Source organism: Fusarium oxysporum, chromosome 8, assembly GCF_000149955.1.
Source record: "Fusarium oxysporum f. sp. lycopersici 4287 chromosome 8, whole genome shotgun sequence".
In the NCBI taxonomy this organism is placed as follows: domain Eukaryota; kingdom Fungi; phylum Ascomycota; class Sordariomycetes; order Hypocreales; family Nectriaceae; genus Fusarium; species Fusarium oxysporum.
The window spans coordinates 401342-414439 of NC_030993.1; the positions used below are offsets into that span (position 1 = coordinate 401342).

Genomic DNA, 13098 nt, shown 5'->3' on the forward strand with positions numbered 1-13098 from the left:
GAATGTTTGAGAATTGTGAGAACTTGGAAGGAAGAAAAGCATCTCTTTATACCCTTCTGACTCTCTTCCTCATACTCATTCTAGAAGAGTTTATGGTCATCTTGCGAACTATCTCCGAATATCTCGTTCCATAGCCATTATCATTTTGAAGCGCATGTAAGTGATTACTTGTCTGAGCATGTATCGCCGCAGTTCCGTCGCCGCAACTACCATACTTGGGCCTGATCCGGCTTTGGATACCAAATTAAGTAGGAGCTGTGGTTTAGGCTAGCTTAACTAGGCAGGATCCGGCGATCGCGTTGAAAATTGCCGCATTTGGTTCTATGGCTTCAACATAGAGGTCGGAATAATACTCCGTCGTATCACCAAAATAGACGTTCAATAGTCTCACGGCCTAGCTTGTGTACCAGCTGAAAGAGTAACGATCATCAGTTCTATTATTGAATGTAAGTCCATTGGCCTGTCACCGTAATGGCTGCTCCCAGATGGGGCAGGTCGCTTACGGAAGAATAAGCCTGTGAGTTGACTGCATATAAGCTGGATGCATCCTTTCACTATTGGAAAAAGTTGCAATGAGGACGCAGCGTGCCAGAGGCGACCAATAAACGGTGTAAGATGGTTGGCCCAAGCCTTTCCCTCCGAAACCCCGAAAGTGCGTATCAACACAACACGGCATGCAGGAGAGTATCAGCGAATACAACATGACTTCTTCTCTTGAACCAATGAGACTCAATCTGATCCCAGAAAACCCGCTATGATTTATAATACCGTTCTCTTAAAGCTTTAGGCAACGGCCAAGCCTGACAATCCTTAAACATCTGAACCGTTTTCTTGAGTGCCTCTTGTTCCCATGGATCAGTGAAGTAGCTCCCATACATCTGGATAGCCAAGATGGCGTTCACGAGACCTGGTTGGGTATCGGGATGTTGGACGGCTGTACCACAGACTTGGAGGACTAGGCTTCGCACTTCGCCTTCAGCTTTGCGGTATGCGGCGCGGACATCCTCGGCTTGCCTAGAAGAATTAGTGCATGAATAATAGGAGGTACTGGAGAACTTACGAGAGGAGAGGTGACTCTGCAGTTAGGATCATCTTTGCTATCATCATGTGCTGCATACCCGTGAGGGCGATTGCTGAAGCATACCACATGGTAGGAAAGACTTCTCCTAAGACACGATCTGGTGGCCGATATAGAATGGGCTCAAAACGGCCGGTCACATATTGATCGAGATATTCCTCCTGTTCTTTCAGCTTGTCTAACCATCGAGTCATTAGCACCTGAACCTCGCGACGAGCTATAAGATTTCTTACGCCATCCACTCTCAGACTTATCGTCAAACAGCCATTTTGTGACTTGGCTCGTATGAAAGACAATTCTGTTCGCTGGCGATATATCTGACCACTCAGCAGGTGGCTCTACCATCTGAGCTGGATACCCTTTCCGAAGTGCATAGTAGACTTCTTGACGTAAAGCAACCCAGTAAGAAGCAATAAGGAGTTCTCGACGGTTAATAAGATCATCCGAGGTGAGACTTCGTAAAACAGCGTTCAAGATAGCGAGGAAATTTACACCTTCGTCAGGGCGAGTATCGAGAGCGGGATCTTCGTCTTCATCATCCAGCTCTTCGAAATGCCGCAGAATCACGGCCGTTGTGACGATTAACTCTCGAGTTTCCCCATCCTGTGTAGTATGAAAGTCTTTCAGGACGGGGATGCACTTAAGCATGTACTCAACTGCAGAATGTGAACTGAGATTTGGTAAAGGTTGGCCGCGATATACGATTCCTCGGGATGTTTTATACTTTTCCACGCGGCATAAATGCCGTGCCGACATTGCCAAGATGGCATTGAGCAAGGGGGGATACCGCCGGGCTCTCTCGGGAACGATGAGCTGGTACCGCCGTTGAGGGTCAACTAGATCGAACTGTAAAGTCAGCAGCAGCATTCCGACGTGGTGTTGCTGAACCCACCCAATGTGATAACTCCTCGATAAAGTATCGTAAGAGACACGCTTCTTGAACACCCTCCAATGGCAAGTCTCGTTGATGCGGTGGTTCAAGGGCATGGAGTAAGCCACCCCAAGAAGGCCCACGCTGAGATAGTGCCAGTGGATGTTGTGAAGGTTGAGTTTCGAATGCTGGCAGGCCTGCAGCTTGCGGATGTCCGCCACGGGAAGGGGATAGACTTGTTGAAACTGTCGAATTGAAATATGTTGAATCCCCCAGCGCAAAGTCAAGGGTCGCACTAGATGTTCCGTCGTTGTTCACAGTCGGGCCGCTTGCTGTGTTTGTCGATGATGGTGAACCTTCATCGGCTAGAGCGATTCTTTGTGTTGCACGTCGCGAACTTGTTTGAAGGCGAACTGTTGAACAATTAGCTATTTCTTTAAACAAGTCTTATATGGCTGACACTTACACTCTTTGGCACTACTGTTCACCCAATTCTGCGACCCTGAGAACTTGGCATCGTACTTTGCTGAAGAGCCATCTCTGAACTGCCGATTCCGTCCCAACCGGACACAGTCTAGTCCTTTTTTAAGACATCGTGTGCATACAGCATCATCGCCAGCGCCTAGGACCTCATGTTAGACTTTACGCTCAGTTCTTCATGCTTTCTGAATTCTGCTCAACTGAAGTGGACACACATTTGAGGTGTTTGCCTAAAATGGTCAATGTGCGTTAGTCATGCGGCTTTCTATTGGGCCTCTTTCTTACTCTTGCATTCTGCACATGGGTTTTTAGGTACGGGCATGCCGATACAGCTTGACCAGTGTCCCTTCTATCTCTAGCATAGAAGAAGAGGGTAGGAATCGCCGAGATCTGACGTGGAGGGCGGGGTTGGCGAATTATCGCCGATACATTCCCGAAACAGTAATCAATCGACGCTAGGTTGAATCTGGAGAGCTCTGACTGCATGAAGGCATCACTCTCTCAGGAAATATAGCATTTATTCATATTAGCTACAGCAAAATGGCAATCTTGAGTTATTTCGTGCTCATGGTTCATGAGTATCTATCGCTATCGAGTCTCAGCACTTATCTGACCTCGCAAGCGCGCAGGCATAGGTTCAAGTGAACGGCCAAAACCGAGGCTGAGATATCATGCAGCCGACTTTCATATTGGAACATCCAATTGGACGCCTCATGACATCGATAAATGTACATCTTGATGCCTAAATTACATTCCCCCGCTTTGCGAGCCTCATTTGTGTTTTTCAACTTTGCCAAATAATTACAGCTCGTAACAACAACTCAAGCGTCGAACACTTACCTCAAGCAACGCATTTTTACCGCAATCAACACATCGAGTTTCTCTCTCTTGAAATCAAGATGGAGTCTTCTCGCGCAAACTCGGGCCAGTCAGCTCCCCTCCTATCTCAAGACCTACAGCCCAGTACTGCCGTTGGGTTCCAACAGCAAGGCACAGTGGACTGGACAAGATTACTGAGCGGGAGCGTCGCTTTCTCCGTCGACGTCCTATCCCGGCTATCAAGAGCTGGTATCGAAGGATTCACTATCTGCGCTGCCAGGGCAATCTTTTCCAACGTCAAGATAGGTCCAAACGGCGAGTTACGCCTTCATCGAGCCCTCGATAAAATCAGTGCTTTCCCTTCATTTGGAAAAGCTCTCTGGTTTGGGTTCGGGGTGAAGCATATCATATGGACCTTGCAGGAATCTACAGAAGGTTTGAACTGTCTTAGTATCTGTGCCTGCTTAACAGAGGGATACCCCACGATTGTTGCTGCAAAGATTATAAGAGAGCTCTTTCTCCTATATAATCCACCAGCTGAGCTTACCCCTGCACTGAGGCAGTGGTTCGCGTTAGTCGAGTCCTCTGGGGGACTACTTGCCTCATCTGAATTCGGTTTGGTTTTACATGGCCTCACTAAGCTCTGTCTTCGAGACGGTCAACATAACTTACGAGGTCACGGATCGCCAAAAGACATTGCTCTAGTGTTGAAGCAAGTTTTCGAAGTCTCAGCGGGACGCCTCGATCGTCTTTTCTTGTCAGGTGGAGCAGATTGAACTTGGATTGCCACAGTAGCCCATTGGCTTCTGGACCTTCGAGTCGAGGTCCAGGACCAGGATGGAACGATTATCTATCGACCTGACGGCACGCGAAGTGAATCCTCTTTGGATTCCCAAGTTATCATAACTTACCAGCAAGGACATTCAAGAGAATTACTTCGAGTTAGCAGAAAGCATTCTGTTATTCCTACCGGCAAAATGCTATTTAATTATACACAAGATGAAGATATCATGTCATGTGGTCGGGTTTCATGGAACAGTTGCCTGGTTGATACGTTTGGTAGCCCTATGAGGCTTCTCCTGGGGTCTCAAGCTCACAATACTGGGGCATGCTTGGGCTCTGCCGCTCGCATCTTCCTGGCTTCGGTGAGAGATGGCGAGGGCCATTTGGAGCTTTCACATACACATGGTTCGGGAAGGGCTTCCTCACCAATATCAGAATCCAGCTACGGGAGGGGGTTTTATCTACTAGCTCGTCGCCTCCTTCCAGAACTCGGCCACAATCCGGTCTTGCACCAGACAATGGAGGCGGCTGTGAACAAAGGATACTTGGACGCTGCGCAACAGTTTTCTCAATCTTTCACTTCCTTACGTCAGCTATGTTCATGCGTGGAATGTGAGCTACATGCGCGCCCAGAGGACACCGTCTTCTGCTTGCCCGCATTGATACTAACTATTTGTACGCTTATTAGAGCTATGTCGACTATCTGCATGCAACAAGATCTTGAAGTGCGACCAACACGCTCCGGTTTAGAGAGCTTATACTGGACCCTTGAAAAAGCAATTGACCCTCCAGGATTGTCAGACTACGACCCGGTTGTTCGCGACTTACTGGGAACCTGGCATGAGGGTACCTTTGCGCTGGCCCAAATGCTTTTCGCGGGGCGGCAACGTGATAGGGATTCGGATCGTGTTGTTGCAGCTTCGCACAGTGGACTTTGTTTCTGCCTCAATACTTTGACTGAGATCACATCTGATTCTCAGAGAGCTTGTGTCGTGACAGTTGTTCCTGGTAAGATCGAGTGGAACAACTTTATGTACGATATGGTACGCGATCAGGCATTAGAAAAATGGAGTGATCCCAAGGGGGCTGGCTACGATGCGGTCTCCATGACAACTGTAACGGAATATGACGACTTAACTGATAGTTCAACTCCTGGACTCACCGCCGAACTTATTATTCAGGAGCTATTTCCAGAAAGCACTAGCCTTTCTGTTATCTACCGAGTTTCAGCTGCAGCATTCCCCGGTCGACAATTCACATTAGGGGCCTACGAAATTTGGCAGAAGCTCAACAATGCATTCACAGCTGCAAGTTGTGAAGGCAAGACGTGTGACTCGCTCAATGGGTTCCAATCTATTCTTGTCCAAGGAGAAGGGCTACTTCCGAAATCAGGTTGGCAGATGAAGCGTCTCCCTATCACGCCCGTATTGTCTGCAAAGGATGTTTCAGTCTGGGTTGCTCTTTCACAACGTTATCTTCCAGTGTCTTATAATAGAATGAATAACAAACCGGTACCTATGATTTGTAGACTACAGGGCAAACAATGTGTTAGGTGCTGTATAGTGAATACACAGAACGCAGGGAGGAGTTCAGGCCCACGTGGCGAGTGTTATGTATCTATTATTACTTCATTATAGATGTTGGAACTTGGAGAATATGAATAGTACTGTAAATTCTGATGAAATAGATCAGCCATATAATAGAACCCCAGTAACAGAGAAGGGAATGATGGGATCTAGGCTGCTCCAGAGTTTTGATACAGAAATCTTCTCACTGCGCTAGCGAGCATAGTACTCTTTTCGCCATTCTGGGCCACATAGACGTAGATCCCACTGCGCACCATCGAGCCTGTAGTTAACCCCCACCAAGCCAACACCAAATCAATAGCACAAAAGCTTGGCCTTGGAGAATGAGCTAAGTTGTACAAGCTCCTCACCAATAAGACTGTGCGGAGCCATCTCCTTACCTGCTTCAGCGGGCCCGGTTCGTCTCCCGCAGCCGCGGCCTATCGATCCTTTCCGAGACTAAGCCCAATTGAGCAACAATTATAGATTCGCTATCACGACAGTCGATGTCGTTATCAGATATTATCGGGTATCCCACTTGTTTTGGGTATGAGACAATCACATCCCCGTTATTGCGAAACGGGAAATATGGGGGATTTCATTGGTCTGAACAAACGAGGTGTTTCCTGAATTGGATGGTTGAGTCGGGGAGGCGCCGGTAGTTTTAAGGTGTTTGTTTAAAGCTTGGAGGGGGGATACACTTGGAGAGTTCGGCGAATTTGTGGAGGAGAATGGAGGGTCTTGTTTTAGATGTTGGAAAGGTTTGTTGATGTGGTCGTAAGAATCGCTGGATGGGCTATTTGCCTTATCCCGCGATCCAAGAGTTACTGTACAGCCGTCCAGCACGGATCTTTTGCTGCTCTGTAATCTAGATCGACAATGCTATACTCCAAGCTCTGAGAAAAAAGGCCTGCCGAATTTCCAAGCTACCGAAATGTCATCGAGTGACACAATGCGCTACAACGTTATACAACCCCCATCTAGACCGATCCATTTCTCGCCACCAGCAGTTATCCAAGTCCGCAAACAAGGCTCATCCCACGCGGAGATCCTACCTTTTGAGTGGATGTTCTTTTAAGCATGCGACTATGTCGTTCCAGCTCGGATATACAGGGTGGGATTTCCAACGGGGAACCCGAGTCTTGGTGCAGTCATGTCAAGATCCTCGAGAATTGTGTCATCCTGCACACACCACGGTCGCACAGACGATCCATGTTTATATAACTCAATCCGTCGTCGCACGTTTTACTTCACCTCATCGGCAAACCATTCTACTGCTTTGATCAGATTATACCGACCGCACTGGTTTCATCTCGTCTGGTATTCGGCAAAATGGGCTTCTCAAACTTTTTTGAAAGCCAGAAAACCACGGCTACCGTCTCGGCGGACCCTGAGGCAAGCGACTCCGAACCCTCGGTCATTCACGATGGCGGTCTCGCGTACACACGCGTCAAAGGCGGCAATGGCTCCAAGCCTTCATACCAAGAGGCCGTCGGTGCGCCTGTTGAATCGCACTCACCGCTTGGATACAACGTCGGTTGGCTTACGGTTATCTTTCTGAACGTGAATATGATGATTGGAACTGGTATCTTTTCTACGCGTACGTACCATACTCATATAAGCATTCTACTTGTATGGAAGGAGTTGAGACTAATAAGGTACAGCTTCGAGTATTCTTAACCGTGCTGGGTCTGTCGGTCTAGCGCTGATCATCTGGTTCATTGGCTTCATCATGGCTGCTTCTGGTTTCAGTGTTTATCTGGAATTGGCGAGTTACTTTCCTAACCGCAGTGGCTCTGAGGTTGTGTATCTTGAGCAGGCGTATCCTCGGCCTAAGCACTTCTTCCCTGTTACCTTTGCTGTCCAGTCGGTCATTCTGTCCTTCAGCAGTAGCAATGCCGTCGGTGAGTTGCTTTCATCTTTCATCTTTAAGCTTGCGCGTTCTGACCATATGTAGTTCTGTCCAAGTACCTTTGGCGAATGACCGGCGATACCCCCTCCGAATGGCAGATGCGAGGTGTCGCCATTGCAGCTTATACCCTTGCTGTCATCTTTGTTATCGCGCATAACAAGTACTCCCTCTGGCTGGTCAACTTCATCGGCGCCCTGAAGATCCTCACTCTAGTCTTGTAAGCCCTCCCATCCCTCCATACCCTTCACCCCTAACACATCACACAGCATCAGCATCGCAGGATTCGTCGTCCTCGGTGGCAACGTCAAGCGCATTCCCGACCCAGGCCACAACTTCCGCGACGCCTTCGCAGGTGCAACCCCCAACGGCAACGATCTAGCTAGTGCCCTCGTCAGTATCGTCTTCTCATACGCTGGATACTGGAACGCCTTCAACGTCGTCAACGAGATTCAAAACCCCATCCCCACGCTCAAGCGAAACGGTGCTGTGTCGCTTACGGTCGTCGCTGTGTTGTATATGCTCTGCAACATCGCCTACTTCGCTGTCGTTCCCAAGGAGGAGTTCGCCGAGGCTAGTGAGATTGCTGCATCCGTCTTCTTCTCCAAGCTCTTTGGTGATAGCAAGTCTGCTGCCAATGTCCTCAACTTTCTTGTACTGCTGAGTGCCTTTGGTAACCTTCTTGCTGTATTGATTGGATCTGCACGTATGCTTCGTGAAATTGGCCGACAGGGTGTTTTGCCTTATACCAACTTCTGGGTCTCGACTAAGCCTTTTGGTACACCGCTTGGTCCTTATATCCTCAAGTGGGTGTTGACTTTCATCATGATTGTTGCACCCTCGGCAGGCGATGCCTTCACTTTCGGTTAGTAGCTCGACCCCTCTTGATGTTTTCTGATGCTGATCCGTCTCATAGTTGTTAGTCTGGGCACGTACCCTGATGCGATGTTCAGGTTTGCCATGGTCGTTGGTCTCTATGTTATCCGCCGCCGCCGGTCAAAGGCCGGTATTGGTCGCTCTGACTTCAAAGCTTGGCATCCTCCTGTCATCTTCTACATCCTCATCCAGGTCTTCATCCTCGTCATGCCTTGGTACCCTCCCAAGGGCGGCCCATATGCTGGTGATGTAAGCTTCTGGTATGCGACATACTGTGTTGTCGGTATTGCAATGTGAGTATTGTCTGAAAATATGAATGTCTTCCACTTTACTGACAGCCATCTTTAGTGTCCTTGTTTGCGCCCTTTACTACGTTGTTTGGATGTTCCTGTTGCCCAAGTGGAAGGGTTATGCTATTCGCACCGAGATCACCAATGTCGATGACAACGGAGCCAACACCCACCGTCTGGTCAGAGTTCCCTATGCTGATCTTCCTCGATGGGACGAAGAGCATGACGAAGCTGGAAACCTTCGCCAGAGATCAACTGTTGTGGCTCCAAGCTCAGAGGGTTCCATCAAGGCTTAGGTGCTGAGTAGTGGTCAGGGGCATTAGCATCATATAGCACTAGGAAAGTCAAGTATATCAATAAGAGACTTTGCAGTTGAACAGGATTATTATTGAAAACAAAAATGGGTATTATTCATATTATGTCTGTCGTCATTACTCAAAACTGAAATTGTCTATTCTGCAGCATTGCTGGCACAAGACCAAGGAGTTTTGCTTCCTCCCTCAGCGATGGCCTCAATGGAAGCCCAAAGTCCAAGGACACAGATGAGGAAACCAGTAAGGAAGAGAATAACGTTGGCCACGAATCGGCAAGTCTGCTTTCCATCCTTGAACCAGTTTCCGTAGTGCATCCAGAGCCAGAAGATACCAGGCAGTCCATAAGAGAACCATGAGGCGAAGAGGGCGCAGATAAGACCAAGAAGGTTGTTGAACACAGGGATAGACTCGGCAATGACCATGGAGAGAGCCCAGATACCTAAGGTTACACCGAACCAGACCATGGTAGATAGCTTTGTTCGGCGGACCATGTGCTTGGTGTTGCGGAAGATTCGCTGGAAGATGTAGGCTGAAGCGACATGGCCGTAAATGACACCAGCAATGACAATGGTGGGGATGGCAATACCCCAGATGACCTTTCGCATAGTAGCAGAACCAGCGGCGGAAAGTGCAGGTGAAGGAACATCAGGCCCGACAAAGACGTAGATGACGATAGCGGCGAGCAGGTAGAGAGTAGTATCAACGATCTGGAGGAAAGCCAGAGCCTTGGGCCAGTCCTCAGGCTTCTTGAACTCAGAGATGACTGTGAAGAAGCAAGAATGGCTGGAGAAAGAAATGGCAATGTTGGTGACAGCCAAGAAAGCGCCAGTGAAACCAAGCTCACGAGCAACCTGGATGCTTCCAGATCCAATAGGTCGCTCATGCGCAACATCTCCAACCGTAATGAGAACAGCCAGCGTAATCGACATGCATGATGCCATGGACATATAACTCGTGTACTTCAGCGTACGCGGCAAGTTAAGAACCCAGAAGACCGCCAAGCCCACAACAGCCCAGACAATAGTGCAAGTCGAACTATTCGTCAGAGTGTTCAGGCAAATAGTCCAGGTGAGAAGATGGCTTCCCATGACAAAGACCTGGAAAATGACCTGCGCCCAACCGAAAACCTCCTGGAAAACACGTCCCATTCCGATGGACTTTCCAATGACTTCAACGGCGTCGCCAAAGTTTTGGACGAAGGGATATTGGGCGCGGAATTCAGCGAGGACGAGGCCGGAGTATGTGGAGAGGAAGCCCATTACGAGAATGAGGACTATGCCGGGGACGAGGCCGACGGCGGCGAGGACGGAGGGGAGGGAGAGGATGCCGAGGGATACTGTTTCTGCGATGAGGACGATACCGCCTTGCCTGGGAGGAGTTAGTATTAGGTGAGGTGAGGTTGGGGGATTGGTGGGTGAACATACCACCATGTTAATGTCTTGTAGTCAATAATCTCTGCCTCCTCATCACCCAAGATAGCATCATCATTTCTTGGCTCAGCGACAAAAGCTGGAGGACTGTTGTTGACACCCTTCTCTTGATCCACAGGGGATTCAGGCGCCGCAGCGCTTTTAGGCTCTGTATGGCTCATGGTGATAGTCGCCCGTTAAGTTGGTGGCGCAAATGTTGAAAAGACAAAAAGTGTAAGACCAATTGACTCGTCGATAATTGGAACGGCAGTCGCATTTAAATAAATTCCTACTCTGGGGCGAGAATTGGCCGACAACGGTGGGAAGAAAAAATGTCTTCATATTAGTTTAACTTCCGAGTCAAGTCGGCCCACTAACATTGGAGGTTTCTCGGCCTGGCCCGATGGCGTCGCGCACCGAACTCGGGCAACAGACAGTGTAGAGTGGTGAGTGATCGCGGTTAAAATTAGTCGATCCTTCATTGGGCGAGATCGGCTCATGGAGGAGAAAAACAAGCAATGGCCAGATCTGTTTTGCTTCAATGGATTTGCTAACTTTTACGTTATGGTCCCACAAAGAGTGGTCTTTCTCGCTCAGAAATCCACTGCTGAGTGCTCCAGACTCTTTAATCTCCACGTAAGAATGAAGGGTCAGGAGGGTTTCCCCAGACCTCTAAAACTACCCGCCTCGTCACCAGCGACTCAAGAATCAAAGATATATGTCGTTGAAATGTGAAAAGAGCCTCATCATAGCCGCGCGCTTCTTTCAGCTGAAGTTTTTCAGCCTCCTTCGCCAAGCTACTGCAAGTTTGTTTTGGAGGAATTGACTGCCGGAGTTTCTAGCCGACTTCTGGAACGACAAGAGATTTCTAGCGTCGAGGGTCTAAACTGTATTGAGGATGAGTCAGGGCGAAGTGGATACAGGGCGCCGATCGCGCTCCGGACTTGGCGGAGCTTGTGAAGAGGCTATCGAGAAGACGGCAAAGGCATGGATGGAGACTCTGGGGGAGAGATTCTGATGAGTTTGGCCATATTTTGCCCCGACTATGGGAGGCAAGAAAACCTAGGACGTCTATCATGAGTGATAAAAAGGCTTAGGTAAATCTATTGTAGATTTAGTGGACCTTTAGACCAATGATTTTTGGCACCCTGGCTTAGGGTATCTACCCAACAGTAATTGACTGCTGAGTGGTTACCGACGACTTGGAACAGGCAGCAAACCATATACACGTAAGGCTGGTTTCCAGCCGCCTCTTTTTTACGTCATCTCGAATCTCACCCAGCACAAACGTATGTCCTTTGACTTAACCTTTGGTCTCGCGAAACCATGGGCTGTTTCTTGTCGAAACCTCCTAGAACAGAGTTCCCTAACGAAACCCCGCTGCAGGAGGGTCCCAGTCCTGGTGACGAAATAGGCTTCCCCCAGCCATACCAAGACGTTAGTTGAGAACATGCTTTGGGGCGTCACGTAATTAATATTGATATACTGACTCACTTTGAACAGCCTAGGTCGATTGACGATGACAATAACTTCCCACTCGATGGAAAAGACATTGCTTCTGTCTCTGACGAGGAGCTTCTATCAGCGTTCTTGACAGCGCCTCGTCTTCATGACTATGGCGCTGTCACAGTTTCACGTGTTTCCAAAGACCTTGTCATCAAAGGTGGTCCAGGCGTAGCAAAGAGTGAAGCAGAAAATATATAATTTGCTTTGGAGACCCTCGGCCTCCCGATCCCCAAGGTCCATCGGGTTTTCATAGCTGATGTCCCAGAAGATCCAGACCTGCCCGAAGCACCCGTGGTAGAGGGCCATTTGATTGTAATGGACTACATCAAAGGATCCACTGTCGAGAAAATCTGGCAATCCTTCGACACGACTACCAAAGAAACTGTCGCACAGCAGGTCGCGGACGTGATTGACAAGATGCAATCTACGGTCCTCAATCATATGCCAGTAGGGCCTATTGGGAGGGCCTACGATGCCAAATTCCAAGGTCCATGGTTCACGGACTACGGCACAGGGCCTTTCGACACGCTTGCAGAACTTGAGGACTGGTGCAATCACAAAATCGATGTCGGCATCATGGTCAAACAACTAACACCCGAAACGCAAAGATTTGAATTCAAAGATATCGTTCTGACCCACCAAGACCTAGCGATGAGGAATTTGGTACTCGGTGAGGATATGAATGTCTGGGTAATCGATTGGGGTTGCGCTGGTGTATACCCAAGAGGTTTTGAACAAGCCGCGCTGCAGGTTCAGGCGGAAAATAATGAGTATGCTGATATGGTGTTGGAGAGGCTATCGGATCGACAAGATATCGTGATCGAACAGTTTGCGAATATCGCGTATGGTCTCTCAACCGGTCGCGCTCTTTGAGATAGAATTTAAGCCAAGATAAGAAGAGCAATAATTACGCCAGCATTTATATAAAACAAAAGGCGATGAAGACATGGAAGTAATACAAAGATAATAGGTTTTGGTGAATCTGCTAAACCATTGATGTAACTCTAAGTGAGAACTAACGTAGATCAAGGCGCCGGTTTCGCTGCAAACTTGGATGAATCTGGGCATTATCATGCGATCAAGTGGAGTTCGAGTGTAGGGGTCCTCGGGGGAGCTAGATGAACTCCAGAGACCAGAATTGGCCGAGACCGACGACCCATTGTTTGTGCTGATAATGAGATGGAGACGACGTGGGGCC

The 13098-nt window shown here is 48.6% G+C and overlaps 6 protein-coding genes across 9 annotated transcripts; 4 read left to right on the forward strand and 2 right to left on the reverse strand.

Moving 5' to 3' along the window:
- Positions 1-393: 393 nt before the first annotated feature.
- FOXG_02782 (uncharacterized protein) lies at positions 394-2776 on the reverse strand (the record flags this gene model as incomplete). Of its 2 annotated transcripts, XM_018380243.1 has the most annotated exons (7): positions 2715-2776; positions 2645-2659; positions 2416-2571; positions 1971-2362; positions 1312-1924; positions 1061-1256; positions 394-1014 (listed from the first exon to the last, which is right to left on the reverse strand). In XM_018380243.1, exons 1-7 carry the CDS (start codon positions 2749-2751, stop codon positions 753-755), a joined length of 1671 nt encoding a protein of 556 aa, XP_018236466.1. In that variant the 5' UTR covers positions 2752-2776. The 2 variants fall into 2 exon arrangements, with proteins under 2 accessions (XP_018236466.1, XP_018236467.1); XM_018380244.1 differs by lacking the exon at positions 394-1014 and having other exon boundaries at positions 1202-1924.
- Positions 2777-3226: 450 nt separating this feature from the next.
- Positions 3227-4024, forward strand: FOXG_18402 (uncharacterized protein; the record flags this gene model as incomplete). Its single annotated transcript, XM_018398476.1, has 1 exon — positions 3227-4024. The coding sequence occupies exon 1, from the start codon at positions 3329-3331 to the stop codon at positions 4022-4024; it is 696 nt and encodes a 231-aa protein (XP_018236468.1). The 5' UTR covers positions 3227-3328.
- Positions 4025-4626: 602 nt separating this feature from the next.
- FOXG_18403 (uncharacterized protein) lies at positions 4627-5597 on the forward strand (the record flags this gene model as incomplete). The annotated part of the gene is made up of 3 exons (XM_018398477.1): positions 4627-4643; positions 4720-5542; positions 5595-5597. 3 exons carry the CDS (start codon positions 4627-4629, stop codon positions 5595-5597), a joined length of 843 nt encoding a protein of 280 aa, XP_018236469.1.
- Positions 5598-6928: 1331 nt separating this feature from the next.
- On the forward strand, positions 6929-8967 carry FOXG_02784 (uncharacterized protein; the record flags this gene model as incomplete). The annotated part of the gene is made up of 6 exons (XM_018380245.1): positions 6929-7196; positions 7261-7500; positions 7554-7725; positions 7775-8370; positions 8422-8674; positions 8730-8967. 6 exons carry the CDS (start codon positions 6929-6931, stop codon positions 8965-8967), a joined length of 1767 nt encoding a protein of 588 aa, XP_018236470.1.
- On the reverse strand, positions 7110-10806 carry FOXG_02785 (uncharacterized protein). 3 transcript variants are annotated; one of them, XM_018380247.1, is made up of 3 exons: positions 10410-10805; positions 7205-10353; positions 7110-7149 (listed from the first exon to the last, which is right to left on the reverse strand). In XM_018380247.1, exons 1-2 carry the CDS (start codon positions 10574-10576, stop codon positions 9123-9125), a joined length of 1398 nt encoding a protein of 465 aa, XP_018236472.1. In that variant the 5' UTR covers positions 10577-10805; the 3' UTR covers positions 7110-7149; positions 7205-9122. The 3 variants fall into 3 exon arrangements, with proteins under 3 accessions (XP_018236472.1, XP_018236471.1, XP_018236473.1); XM_018380248.1 differs by lacking the exon at positions 7110-7149 and having other exon boundaries at positions 7172-7887; positions 8006-10353; XM_018380246.1 differs by having other exon boundaries at positions 7134-10353; positions 10410-10806.
- A 914-nt stretch (positions 10807-11720) lies between these two features.
- On the forward strand, positions 11721-12773 carry FOXG_02786 (uncharacterized protein; the record flags this gene model as incomplete). The annotated part of the gene is made up of 3 exons (XM_018380249.1): positions 11721-11831; positions 11898-12060; positions 12154-12773. The coding sequence occupies 3 exons, from the start codon at positions 11721-11723 to the stop codon at positions 12771-12773; spliced, it is 894 nt and encodes a 297-aa protein (XP_018236474.1).
- Between the last annotated feature and the right edge of the window lie 325 nt (positions 12774-13098).